The following is a 14,896-nucleotide window of genomic DNA, read 5'->3' on the forward strand; positions in this document are numbered from 1 at the left end:
CTAATGACATTGAATGAAATGATTTGTGCATAGATATTGCTCAAATATTTTTACTAAAATAAAATAAGAGCATATATCAAAGGCTTCAATTGCAATTTAATGAGAACATGGAAATGTCATCATTCTTGAACACTATGTCTAGGATGATGGTTTTTAAGTAAACTTCGGTTTCAACACTCGACCTGGGAGTGCTTAAAAAGTAGGGTGTTGATCATGCAGACTAGTTATAGGGTCACTTGAGCTCCACCTGAAATGAGGCTGACTTTCATATGTTGATAAACGAGGAAATTTCAAATTTGGTCATATGACTATAGGGGTCTTGTTAATTTTAATCCCTGACTTTCAAAATTGTCAATTTAGTACCTTAACTATGCAATTTTTTTCAATTTTGGTCACTCCGACCAAATTGTCCGCCAAATTTCACCGAAAAATTTTAATAATTAAAATAATGAGGATATTTTGGTCATTTCACGCCTCTTTTCTTCTTCTCCGGCGAGTCCTTCCCTTTCTCTCCCATTTCCGGCGTTCTTTCTCCCAGTAAACCCTATCTTTAATATCATCAAGCCTCCTTTCCCCATCATCTTAATTATTTCATTGCATTCGCCGGAAACAGGAGAGGAAGGGATGGACTCGCATGGGAAGAAGAAAAGAGATGTGAAATGATCAAAATACCCTCATTATTTTAACAATTAAAATTTTTCGGCAGAATTTGGCCGGCAATTTGGCCGGAGTGACTAAAATTGACAAAAATTGCATAGTTAAGGTACTAAATTGGCATTTTTAAAAGTCAGGGACTGAAATTAACAAGACCCCTATAGTCATAGGACCGAAATTAAAATTTCCTCGTTGATAAACAATCAAAGCCTTGCAATAGAAATTGTTGAAGTACTGCAATAGTAATATTGATATGCATCACATGAATGCTCTATATGAGTTTTAATCTCCTCAACCGAAGGAAAAGTTGTGCAAGTGGCAACTTTGAATTCTCCTTGTTGAGAGATATTTTCTAATGAATGTTAGTTTGAACATATTCTTGGTGTATGAGATTAATTTCTTGTAAGAATATGATGTGAAATTTATGATTATGCTGTTCAACTTGAAGTAGCATGTGGACAACATTATTTCTATGTCTTACTAACAATGAGCATTTGTATATAATATCATTATTTAAATTCTTGGTTGAGTCATCTTGAAAGACCTATAATTCTTGTTTAAAGGAAAATTATGATAGGTTGAGATAACCGAGTTTGTTGAAATATATTCAACTATTGGGTATGTATCAGGCAAAGTGCGGAGCTGCTATAGTGCTCCACAAAGCAAATTGATAAAACTCAGTCTACAATGGAGCTAATGTCGGGCACCAAAAATCAATCTGGGTAAGAGATCAAATACTTTTGAGAAAAAATATTTGTAAGTGTTTCATTGTGGGGGTGATTAACTCCTTATATTTTCACTAAAAGTTTCTCCGTGGTATTGAGAATAATGATAAAGAGAATGTTTCATGTTAAGCATGAAAATCTCAAGTGATTATTCACGAGTAAATGAAGTACTCGTCAAAGTGCATGTAAGTTTGATCAAGAGAATTAACTTACTTGAAGGCTAATTATGAAGATTAGTCATTGGAAGGACTTAAAATCCAAGTGGTAATAAATTCGTGGTGGATCCCACTTTTGTGGTCAAACGAAGCAATTAAAAGAATTACAAAATAGTACACTAGTTGGTCATTCCTACAATGTGTGTACTTGTAAGGTTGAGCTACTGCTCTTAATGAATTCATAATTCTTTGAGAATGGTGGTTTTGTTGAGACAAACCTAATGAAGTCACTGCATAATGACTTGAGTACAAAAGTGCTCTTAGTGCCTATACTCAAAAGAGGTAGACTCAAGTGTTGTGCTTATATGCATCTATGTGGATGACATACTAATATTTAGCCACAATATAGATGCTATAAAAGAGACTAAACAAATGCTATGTGATAAGTTTGACATGAAGGATCTAGGGGAGACCGATGTCACTATATAGAGAAGCTATTAAGGAAGTTTAATAGCTTCGAAGTGACTCCTGCACAAACTCCTATGATCCGAGCGTAAAACTGTCAAAAAGCACTGAGACGGGTGTGTCACAAGAATAATATGCCAAACTAATTGGAAGTTTGATGTTCTTAATGAACTACACCAGACCTGATATCGCCCTTGCAGTAAATAGACTCAGTCGATACACTCATAATCTAAGTGACAGCCACTGGCATACACTAAGGAGAGTGCTACGCTACTTAAAGGGTACTATCGACTAGGGACTACACTATACTGGATTCCCAGCAGCCTTAGATGGGTACTGTGATGCGAACTGGGTAAATGACAGTAGTGATGTAAGCTCCACCAGTGGATATGTGTTCACTATGGGTGGAGCGGCACTATCGTAGAAATCCACTAAACAATCGTGTATAGCAAGATCAACTATGGAAGCTTAGTTCATAGCGCTTGATCTAGCTGGACAAGAGGCCGAGTGGCTAAGAAACCTACTGGCAGACGTGCCGTTGTGGGGGGTGTACTACACCATCTGTGTCCATACACCGCGATTCTCAAACTGCTATATGCGTAGCAAAGAATAGTGCTTACAATGGGAAAAGAATGCACATAAGGGTCAGACATCAGTCCGTATGACAATTGATCACGACTGGGGTAATCACGTTGGAGTTTGTGAGATCCGATAGGAATATTGCAGATCCTCTCACTAAAGGACTAGTAGAAAGGTCGTCCTTGATGCATAAAAGGAAATGGCCTTAAAATCAACAGAGTAAGCCAAGCTTACGTAAAGAAACTGAACATGAGATGTTCTATGTTAGGGTCTACGCAGAGGCAGACCCCTAGTCAAAGAGTTTGACTTCCGAAGAACCTGCATAATCGGTGCTGATGTGTGGACATGAGTTCAAAACTACCTCTCCCTGGCTAGTTCAAGATTCAATTCACTACTAATAAGGAGAAAGTTACTCAAGTTACTACGTGTAGTTCAAGGTCTAAACCACTGACATTAATGCCAGCGCTCACTTCCGCTCAGACATTATCCTTTTAATTTCCTCTTCAAATATGTGGGGGATTGTTGTGAATAATTCAAAGAGAAAAGAGAAAATAGAATGAGTGTCTATAAATTGTTGTTTAATATTTTAGGCCAGCACTAATTGCTCTATGTTGTGGCCTGCGCCACTCATGTTTTGTGTGGCTGGGATGGAAGAGGCTGCTTACTATATATAGTAGCTCCCAACATCATTTTTAGAATACACTCAACATTTATAGCTTCTTCCTTCTTTCTCGTGTGAGGATTAATATATATATATATATATATATATATATATATATATATATATATATATATAATCTCGTGTCTGCCTATTAAAGTCTGAGCAATAGTGTGGTTCGCCTATGTGATTTCTAGTGCAAGCTATCCGTAGTAGGTCTGTGTAGCCTGTCGAAAGCATGACAGCGTTTTAACTGCACTATTACTGGGCAAATAATGCTTTTAAGGTAGTGTTATTATAACACGGCACATATTTCCCTTCTACCATACACCCGTTGTGTCCGTGCTTCTTAAATGGTTTTCCGCCCGCGCGTTGACGTTGAGAATATTCTCCAACAGATTCATCTTGATTCTTTCAAGTCGAACACTCAACAACAACCACTTTTTGTGATAGAGGAAGTTGGAGGATAACCCTAGCAAGGCGACTTCATGATTGACTCTTGGCTAATTCTTGATCAGGCAGTGAAAGACAAGTTGACACGGAGATCTAGACTGTCTCAAGGATTGTTACTGGAAGAAGCAATAGGCTTCAGTTTACTTTTGTATTTTGTAACAAATACTTTGTGAAATTCCCCTTCGAGTTTGAGGAGAAGAGTGGAATACGAAAGTTTTTCGAACCACTATAAAAATATCTCTCCCTCTCTCTACTTTTCATATTATATATCATTGTGATAACCCCATATTTGTTATAACACTTTCAAGCAAACACACAAAACTTAGCTACAATTTGATTTATTTGGCAAGTTTAAGACTTCTACTGCAAGAAATTATATTTCCTTAACTTAGTTTCCAAAATTCAAGCTCACTTATTTTAATTTCGAATTTTTTTAAAGTCTTTTCAACTCCCCCACCCCCCACCCCCCCAGATATCAAAAGTGGTCAAAACAATAGTTTTCAACTGGATTTAAGATCACTTTCATGTGGTTGGAAATTCATTGATTTTCAACAGTGGGTAAAGATTATAATATGATCTAAATGGAATCAAATTCTCCTAAAAAGTAAGGAAGACTTTAATTTTTTATTTTCACATGTTCCAAACCAAAAAAATATTAAAAATCTATCTCTCTCTCCCTCTCTCCGTCTCTCTCTCTCTCTCTCCCTCCCCCCCCCCCCCCCCTCTCTCTCTCTCTCCCTCCCCCCCCCCCCCCCCCTCTCTCTCTCTCTCTACTTTTCATATTATCTATTACTGTGATAACCCCGTATTTGTTATAACACTTTCAAGCAAACTCACAAAACTGAGCTACAATTTGATTTATTTAGCAAGTTTAAGACTTCTATTGCAAGGAAATTATATTCCCTTAACTCAGTTTTCAAAATTCAAACTCACTTATTTTAATTTAATTTCAAAATTTTTTAAGTCTTTTCAACTCCCCCCCCCCCCCACCCACCTCCTCCTATCCTCTTTTAGACTTTAACTTGCCAGGGACCAATACAATCTTTATTTATTTCCGGTGGTCAAAATTAGCAACGAATATTTTTTTCGGATACCAAAAGTGGTTGAAACAAGGGTTTTTGACTAGATTTAAGATCACTTCCAGGTGGTCGAAAATTCCTCTATTTTCAACCGTGGGTAAAGATTATAATATGATCTAAATCGAATCAAATTCTCCTAAGAACTAATTAAGGAGTTTAATTTTTTATTTTCACATGTTCCAAACCCAAAAAAAAAAAAAAAAAAAAAAAAAAAGTTAAAAATAAAATATGACAATCCCTCAGTGGCCTCAGGTATGTGATGAACTGAATGTTAATACAATTCAGTTTCAAAATTATACTCCATAGTAATTTATTCATTAAATAATATTCTACTACAAAATAATTTTGTAGTTTTTGACATGAAGTTCATCATAAACCATCAAAATAAAACTTGGGTACATCAATGTGTTATTGAATAAAACGTACTTTTAACATATATTTTACCATTGTCATACAATATTAAAGTGGCTCATAAGATATCCATCTCTTAAACATTTTGAAGCATTCAGCGGGTGTTATTGTTGGAGCAATATGGTCTGATCCCTGTAACAAATATCAACTAAGAGTTATACATATATTCATATATTTTGAGCTAATAAACAACATACTATATATTAGTTAATTATCACCAGGATTTTGGCATATGTCATGTTGTTGGAGAAAGTCCTTGTATAACTACATGAAATTAAATGATATAATTTTAATTAGTTTTTCTTAATTATAATTCATAAATCATAAATCTGTAGTGGACTTTTATAACATACCCAACAACTCGATGGTTCACAATCCAAGGTCGCCAATCATCAATGATAGAATAATTCAATGATTTTGTCCAGAATTCAGTATAAAGTGAAGAAATATACACATCAGCACTTCCACTGAAATAGGATACGATTGTTTATTTAGATTAGTGAAAAAAAAAAAAAAAAAAAAAAAAAAGCATTGAAACATATACTTAGTAGCAAATATCTTTTTGACCAACAAAGGCTAGATTCAATTATTGGTCTCTCGTGACAAAATTCAGCTTCGTGACCAATTGAACTACCATGTTTAAATGACAGTCAATTCTGTAACTAAGTATTTTGATTCAGAATGAATTAATAACACACTTCACAACATTATTACATATTAATTAGACTCATATTATATTTTACAAACCTGTATATAAGAGATCTATAACCTTTTGTGCTAAGATTTGCATGATATGGTCTACTGTCGTTCACAGTTAATTCATATGGCAAACGCGTCCTGCATTTAACCCATTTTTCACCGCATCCCTATATATGTCAAAACAATCCAAAATTGAAGTATAAAAGAATATAAATTTTTAATGTACTTTCTCTAAACCACACTAATAAAAAGTGAGTTATATATGCGTTTTAGCAAAACCATTTTAACAATTCCAATGCACAATCAACATAACCAATATATGTCATGTCAATGACTTGTGGTCTAGTAGCATGATTTGAGTCCCAGTGAAAGCGGTATTAACTCTTTGTGCTTTGGTAAGTTAAGAAAGTAGTTAGCTATGAACAGATACTACATTATAACAGAGTCAGTAGTATTTAAAAAAAAAAAAAACATAACCAATATATTACACTACTGGAAATTATGAAATTTCCCACTACCTGAAAGTGATCTTAAATCAAGTTGAAAGCAAAAAGTGGTTGGAAATAGCAACAAAGGTTTTTCCGGATACCAAAAGTGGTCGGAACAAGACTTTCGACTTGATTTAAGATCACTTTGAGGTGGTCGGAAATTCCATAATTTTCAGTAGTGTTGGTTATTAAAATTAAAATATAAATAAAATATATTTTATATGGTTATACGTTCGAATTGACTTCTAAAAAACATTACATATAAAAAAAAAAATTCTTTATATCTAAAATTTTAAGACCACTAATAATGTAAATATTATTTTTAAATATTGAAATTTTAAATTATTATTTATTAATTCAATCCTAATCAATAATTTCTTTTTTCCTGTGGAGGGAAAACTTCCGTCATTGCACTTTCCATTATTTAGAAAATTTAAAGAAAAAAGAAAATAATTACCTTCCGAACATGCAAGGCCTCTTGAACGATATCATTATTAATCCACAGAGATGCAATTTGTCCAGCCTAGTATGTTGCATGTTATGAGAATGTCATTATTGTTAAAAGTGGTAAAACATATTAAATATTTGAGATTTATAACATATGAAAACGATCGCACAAAAAAAAAATGGAATTACAAAATAATTGTATAAATAAATTAGATCTTACCAAAAATATTAATCCACGATCAAAGGCATGTACATTGAACCCACAAAACCTCTTAGCATCATTTTCTTCTCCAATAACATTAGGCCAATAAAAAAGGGACAGCACAGTCATCTGCACATTATTGGGCATGCTCCATTAAGACCAAAAACAAAAACAAAAACAAAAACAAAACAAAACAAACAAAAGCAAAAATTTTTAAAAAAACTATATATATATATATATATATATATATATATATATATATATATATATATATATATATATATATATATATATAGACACACACACAATTTTAATGAGGATTGTAAGAATGTTATATTCTAAGAGAAAGTGTCGATTATATATTTGTAACTTTAATAAACGATTGTGCAATTGATTGAAAATGCATCACTACTTTATATTTTGAGTCTCTGATATTTTAATTTGAGTTAATTCCACCGTAGGTCCCTCGTTGGTGTTTGGTGGCAATTTTAAATTTATTCTCAGACTATCATTTTTACAATTTAACATCCAGCATATTATTTTTTGAAGACTTTTAGTCTTTCTCGTGAGTTTTCTATTTTTAGTAAGTGCATTTTTCTCTCTTCATTATTTCTTTTGTTATTTTTCTAGTTTCAACCGGTTTAATTGGTTTAGGACTTTACGAAAAACCGTTTGAAAAATATGGCTACTAAAAATCAGAGGTTATCTAAAGTCCTAAACCAATTAAACCGGTTGAAATCGAAAAAATAACAAAACTAAAATATGAAAAGACAAAAATGCCCATACCTAAAATAGGAAATTTCAAATGGAGCAAAAGAGTCTAAAAAATAATAGTCTGAGTTGTTAAATTGCCAAAACAATAGTTTGGGACTAAATTTAAAATTGACACCAAAGACAAAAGACATTCGGTGGAATTAACTCTTTTAATTATATATATATATATATATATATATATATATATATATATATATATATATATATATATATATAAAGAGGTTCAGGTGCATTTAAGTGTTTCCCATGCGGTTAAACGGTTGATTAATTTGCGTGAGATTTGTACTTAAGGTGCGTGACTATTTTGCTTAACATGCGTGAGGTTTGTGCTTAATGTGCATGAGTTTTGTACTTAAGGTGCGTGAGTCTCGTGCTTAAGGTGCATGAGTTTTGTGCTTAATGTGCGTGTGTACTTAATGTGAGTTGTTGTTGAAACTTTAAAGTGCATGTGTTTTGTGCTTAACATGTGTGAGTTTTGTGCTTAACATGCATGAGTTTTGTGCTTAACGTGCGTGAGGTTGTGCTTAATGTGAGTAGTTTTTGAAACTTATATGGTGCGTGTGTTTTGTGATTAACATGCGTGAGTTTTGTACTTAAGGTGCGTGAGGCTTGTGTTTAATATGCGTGAATTTTGTACTTAACGTGCATGAGACTGTGTTCTGAAAGTGTTTTGTTTGTGTGCTTAAAATGCGTCAGTTTAGTGCTTAATGTGCTTCCAACCGCACGGGAAGCCTCAAATGCACCTGATCCCTTCCCTATATATATATATATATATATATTTGCCACTATATGTGTTTTGCAAAAATAAGCATCTGATTATTTGTTCAATATTAAAATGATGATTATATTGGAATAGGCTAAAATTGATAAAAAGGAAAAAAAAAAGTAATTTATAAAACTCAGGGCGTATCTAACTTTTAATATAAAATTATAGTTGCATTCAAAAATATAAAAGTATAGTTAGAATGATTGCTGACCTCTTTCCTGCAATTTGGATCAGAAAACTTTATCTTTATACAATCTTCCATTTTCTGCACGTGAATATAATTAATCTATTAGGAATCAAATAATTAACAATAGCCAACTACTATATAGTGTGATAACATTTTAATTACCATTTTAAATGGATGATCATCTAATTCAATTAAAGATGAGATACATTTTATAATTTAACAAAATTAATTCAATTATTTTATTTTTATAAGATTATAAACTATTTCACATTCTTTACTACTTTTAGTATTTGACATTATAAATTTTTTTGATAAATTTAGGAAAACTTACAATGCCCAAAAAATAAATAAATAAATAAATAAAATTTGTCTATTACTCGTATCCCATTTTACCATCCTACGTACTATTTGTCAAATCAATTTTTTTTCGTTGTTTATTTATTTGCTTTAGTAATTCCTTATTATTTTTAATATTACTTTTAATGTAATTTATAGATATATTTTTTTTTTTTGAAAGTTACTGGTTCTATTACATTGTAGTATCTGTTCATATACTTTCTCAACCTACTGAAACACAAAGAACCAATAACGCCTCCACTGAGGCCCGAACTCATAATCTTCCAAATGGAAGTCCAACCCGGGTACCATTAGACCACATAGTCCTGGTAATTTATAGATATATAAATTTTATATTCTTATAATAAAAATTTAATATTATAAAAAATTGAATTGTAAATAATTTTAGCAAACCCTCATTAACCAAGACACATAAAATTAGACAGAAGGCGTATAAAAAATGAAAAGTGATAATTTTCTAAATAAGTATAATCTTATTGAAAAAAATCTAGCTTATTGCCCCTTGTTAGTTATAATATTAGGCATCATACTAAAATTTCTACAAACCTAACACATAAAAGAAAAACAATCAAGAACAATTACCGTATACTCTTCTTCTGAAATACGACCTAATCCGCGAGCCGTTCGGTAAGTATAATCGCGGATGTCAAGTGCAAATGTGTTTCCATTGCCAATTATGTAACCCTAGTGCAACATAACTTGCAAGACGTGTTACTCAAAGCTATGGATCGGATTTAGGAAGATCTAATGGCTTTAAAGTAAGGAGAAATGGAAAAAAAAAATGCAGTAGCATTTTCGTAAATGACTCAAATTTTATAGTACAATTAACAACATCATAGAATGCAACTAACAACACCAAAATGACTGCACCTCTCATATGTACAAGTGCTATTAAAAGATGTACTATATATTGTTGATAATTGCACTTTATAGCGCTACTAGTTGCACATTAAAATTCAAGTTCTTTGCTAAAATATACACTGGAATATTCAACAGGTGCACTCTGTAACTCTGCTTCCATGCAATTTATATTATTGAAAGTACAGTTGCACTTTAGTGTTACTTGTACTTTAAATTCAAGTTATTTACAAAAATGTCATCGCGTGTGTGTGTGTTCTAATTGCTACAGATTTATTAAAGAGAACGACTCTTTAGGTTAACATGTGTTAAAAGTGCAAGTAAATGATCCAAGTATGCAAATAAAATGTGCAACTTAAATCATTTAAAAGTGCAACCATTTTCACCTAATAGTGCAAGTAATTTATTTGTTTACATTGATGCACCTAATGATGACATTATGTGTACTTAATATTGCTGCTTGGTGTATATTATATTATTACAGTTGTAATACGTTTTACTTGCCCTTTTAATACCTACATATATATATATATACACGTATGTGTGTATGTGTTGTAAATGAAACATGTTCATACTTAAAATCTTTACCAACCTTAAGATTAACATGTGGCTTAAATCTTGCATCAATCCCTGTAAATTAACAAGTGGGAAATTATTGAAATATATTAATTATATTACCCAAAAATTTAAAATATAAATAAAGATTCATGACACTAAAAAATTTGTAATGATGGATAGTGTCTGTAACATATTGAAACAAAATATTTTGCACGGATACTTATATCATGAACCAATGTTCATATTGCAATATAATATTAACGAACCCAAGTTATTATAATCAAAATATATCACATAATTCCCACACCTATATTGGATATTTGTATCGTAATGGTAATTAGTGTTTCAACTGTACAATCATGAAAGTATAAATAATATTTGAGGTATTGTGGTGTTATAAATATTTTACAAAGTTGGCTCTATTACATTGCAGTATCTGTTCATATACTTTCTCAACCTACGGAAACACAAAGAACCAATAACGCCTCCACTAAGGCTCAAACTCATAATCTTCCAAATGGAAGTCCAACCCGGGTACCATTAAACCACATAGTCCTGATAGGTGTTTTGGTTAATTAGAAGAAAAAAATATTAAAATATGATGATGCATGTTATTTAAAGGCTGCTTATGCATGTTATTTGACTTTCCATATTGGTTAGTAAGGGAGATTAAAGACTTGGAAAGTGAGTACACATTTAAGGGGGCGTTTGGTTCATGGAATGTTAGATTACTTTAGGGAATGTTAGATTGCTGGGAATGTTAGATTCCTGTGTTTGGTTTAAAATTAAGATATGTAAATAAGACAACGGTAATAAGATAAATTTATTAAAACGTCCAAAGCTCAACATTAGTAATAAGACAAGGGAATGTGAGGGAGTGTTATACCCAGGACCCGTGTCCACCATGCCCATAATTTCTATACTATAGATTCATAATTTCTATACTGTAGACTCATAATTTTTATACTGTATATTCATAAAATTTATAATGTAGATTCATAATTTCTATACTGCACATTCATAATTTCTATACTGTAGATTCATAATTTCAATATTGCACATTCATAATTTCTGTATTGTAGATTCATAATTTCTATACTGTAGATTCATAATTTTTATACTGTAGATTTATAAAATTTATAATGTAGATTCATAATTTCTATATTGCACATTCATAATTTTTGTACTGTAGATTCATAATCTAATAATTATATATTCATAATTTGATAACTATACAGTTTAAAAATTATGAATCTATAGTACATAAATTATGAATGTGCAGTATAAAAATTATGAATGTACATTATAAATTTTATGAATCTACAGTTTAGAAATTATGAATGTACAGTATAGAAATTATGAATGTACAACGTGTCCACCATGCACATGGTGGACACGGGTCCATAGCATAATTTGCCGAATGTGAGATTATCTAAGAAATTGGAGGGTATCTCACATTCCCTTCCAATATATAAAAACTTAATGCAGAGGTTATATGACATTCTCTGGGAAAGTTATATAGCCTGAACCAAACATGAGAATCTTATATTACCAAATATAACCTTGGTTATCTTATATAACCTGAACCAAACGCGTTAAAGTTTTTCATATGATCCAGTTTTTATTCTTTTACGCTCTTCTGTATTTTTTGTTGTATTACAGAAAACAAGCATTTTTCTAACAACTTTTTTTTCTAACTTAAATTTTTTATTATACAAATAAAATTATTTATAAAAATATCGTTAAAAAAACTCTAATTGCGATCTTTTAAAAGACATCACATTGATTTTTTTAATTATTTTTTAAAATTAATATATAGTATATAGTTTTATAAAGTCACTATTGTTAGTTCATTACTACAGATTATTTATAAAGTCACTACAACAAGTCAATTAAGTTACTAATTTACTATTGTATGTTTATTAAGTGAATACTACTTGTTCAATAAGTCACTATTCTAGGTTCATGAAATCAATAATGCATGTGTGTACTATATGTAAATAAAGTCACTACAACTTATTCATTAAGTAATTATTGTAAGTTAATAAAGTTGCTATCACATGTTCATTAAGTAAGTACTGTAGGTTCATAAAGTGAATACTACAAGTTCATATTTGATACATATATTCTTAATTTAATTATCTTTTTTTTTTTTTAACGAATCACATAAACTTCAATGAAATATTTTATAATGACTTATTACCATATGATATTGCTTGAGCAACCATTGGAACGGTAATACCAGAATATGAGTCTCCACCAACATAGAATGAGTTGGATTGAAATTGAAAGTGATCTTCAAACCACTATAGAATAATCCAAGTATTAGTTAACTAATGCAATTTTCACAATATATATGTGCACGTGTGCCTATCACAATGAAAATTGAAAAGTGTTTACCTTGCGAATAAATTCAGCTCCATGATAACTTATTTCTACATCAGTATAATTTTTTGAACTTTTAGCATACGAAAATCCTGTTCCCACAGGTAACTCTAAAAAGATAAAGCTTGCAACCTAGCAATAATTTTATGCACTTCATATATTAGTCAATTGAAATTGACCTTAACATTTATTGATAATGTTCTATAAAAGCACAAAGTAAAGTACCTTTGTCCATGAATAAGGATTTAGTGACAATGTAGGCAAATTTCGGTTATTCTTTGATACATCAAATAACAATGGCCCTGTGCATATGGTTAATTTAATTTAGAAATTTTTTCCTTGACACAATATTTATATTATTGTCATTTATTCCTTGAAACAATCTATAGGCATTGTTTATATAATTATACTTAAAAATCAATTTAGTTCTAATTCATTTTTTATATTATTTAATTTTATATTAGTGGATGAACTTTACATATCTAAAGACTAGACTAAAAGTTCTGTTAAGCAGAAAACGTCACATTAGAAAATCATAACAAATCTGTTGAAACAATTAAATAAAAAATAAAAATATTTGTTAATAAAAATAATTTAAAAATAATTTTTTAACACATCAAAGTTATGCATGTAAAAAACCTATGTTAAAAAAAGAAAAGATGCAATTTTAAAGCTCACCCAATTCTTCCGTCATTCCAACAAAAGAAGAGCATCCGGGACCACCGGAGATCCAAAGTACAATTGGATCAATATTGGGATTTGATTCAGACTTTACAAAATAGTAAAAAAGTTGTACATCTTTTGATTCTCCAACACCGATATATCTAATCACAACCACCAAAGTACATTAAATTCAATATATATATATATATATATATATATATATATATATATATATATATATATATATAATTATAATTGAGATATCAAATGAGAATAACGAACTATGGACAAATCTGATATATTCATGATGGATGATTAAAGTTTAAAAATTAATGAAAAATAATAAAAAATGCGATGTCATTTTTGTAATTTTCTATAGTTAAGATTGTGCATTTAGAAATGTTGTATTCGCGGATAATTGAAAGTGTGGACACATCTACACCTTCAATCATGAAAAATCAAAGACTAGAATCTTATAATTACTAAATTTTCAAATTTGCAATAATTATAATATTAACCACTCTTAAAACTCCTTCAATATGATAAGATCAGAGATGTACCCGGTTTCAAGTTCAAATGGAAGAGGCCCTTCATGTCGAAACCCTGGGAGATACTCCACCTTAGAGCCTGTTGCTTCAACATGATGTGAAGAGCAAAACCATAAAACAACGACAGTTCCTAGAAGCAAAGGAAGAGAACTGCAGCTTCTTCGTCGCCAAAGATTTGCGAACAACATTTTCGTCAAATTTAATTTAATTGTTAGAAGAAGAAAAGGCCCATTTTTGCTCGGTGCTAGGTTGCAGATCTTTTATACTAACGAAAACATATAGTGACAGCGGCTTCGCACCTAAATCATAAATTTTATTAATACGGAGGATTAGTTTACTTCTTCTGCAAAAGTTAACAGCTTACACGTGGTTCTACTTTTTAACTTTTTAATTATGGTACATGTACAATTATAGAGGAAAATATGTGAAAAATGATTTTCATTGAAATTCACGTGTTATATTCCTAAATATTTTAATGTACTTTTTTCATTTTTAAAAATTATGAAAAATACCTTTCAGTTGAGATTATCAAAAATTTGAAACAGTATTATATATATATATATATATATATATATATATATATATATATATATATATATATATATATATATATATGAATTTCCGTGCGGTTAGTCTTTTCAGGTGCAGTTGTGTGCTTACTAAGGTGCGTGATTTTCCTTCTTAACGTGCGTGGTTTGTGTGATTAAGGTGCGTCAACCTAAAGCTTAAGGTGCGTGATTTGTTATTTTATATGCTTAAGCTGCGTCAGTTGTTGAAACTGAAGG

The 14,896-nt window shown here is 30.8% G+C and overlaps 1 protein-coding gene across 1 annotated transcript; it reads right to left on the bottom strand.

Annotated features, from left to right (window-relative positions):
* Positions 1-5,063: 5,063 nt before the first annotated feature.
* Positions 5,064-14,335, bottom strand: LOC109183650 (serine carboxypeptidase-like 11). The gene is made up of 14 exons (XM_019333712.1): positions 14,124-14,335; positions 13,579-13,724; positions 13,126-13,202; positions 12,916-13,032; positions 12,719-12,821; positions 10,550-10,587; positions 9,682-9,783; positions 8,767-8,820; positions 7,034-7,144; positions 6,824-6,889; positions 5,927-6,045; positions 5,533-5,646; positions 5,398-5,443; positions 5,064-5,311 (listed from the first exon to the last, which is right to left on the bottom strand). Exons 1-14 carry the CDS (start codon positions 14,297-14,299, stop codon positions 5,228-5,230), a joined length of 1,353 nt encoding a protein of 450 aa, XP_019189257.1. The 5' UTR covers positions 14,300-14,335; the 3' UTR covers positions 5,064-5,227.
* Positions 14,336-14,896: the final 561 nt, after the last annotated feature.

Source organism: Ipomoea nil, unplaced genomic scaffold (assembly GCF_001879475.1).
Source record: "Ipomoea nil cultivar Tokyo-kokei standard unplaced genomic scaffold, Asagao_1.1 scaffold1149, whole genome shotgun sequence".
Taxonomy (NCBI): Eukaryota; Viridiplantae; Streptophyta; class Magnoliopsida; order Solanales; family Convolvulaceae; genus Ipomoea; species Ipomoea nil.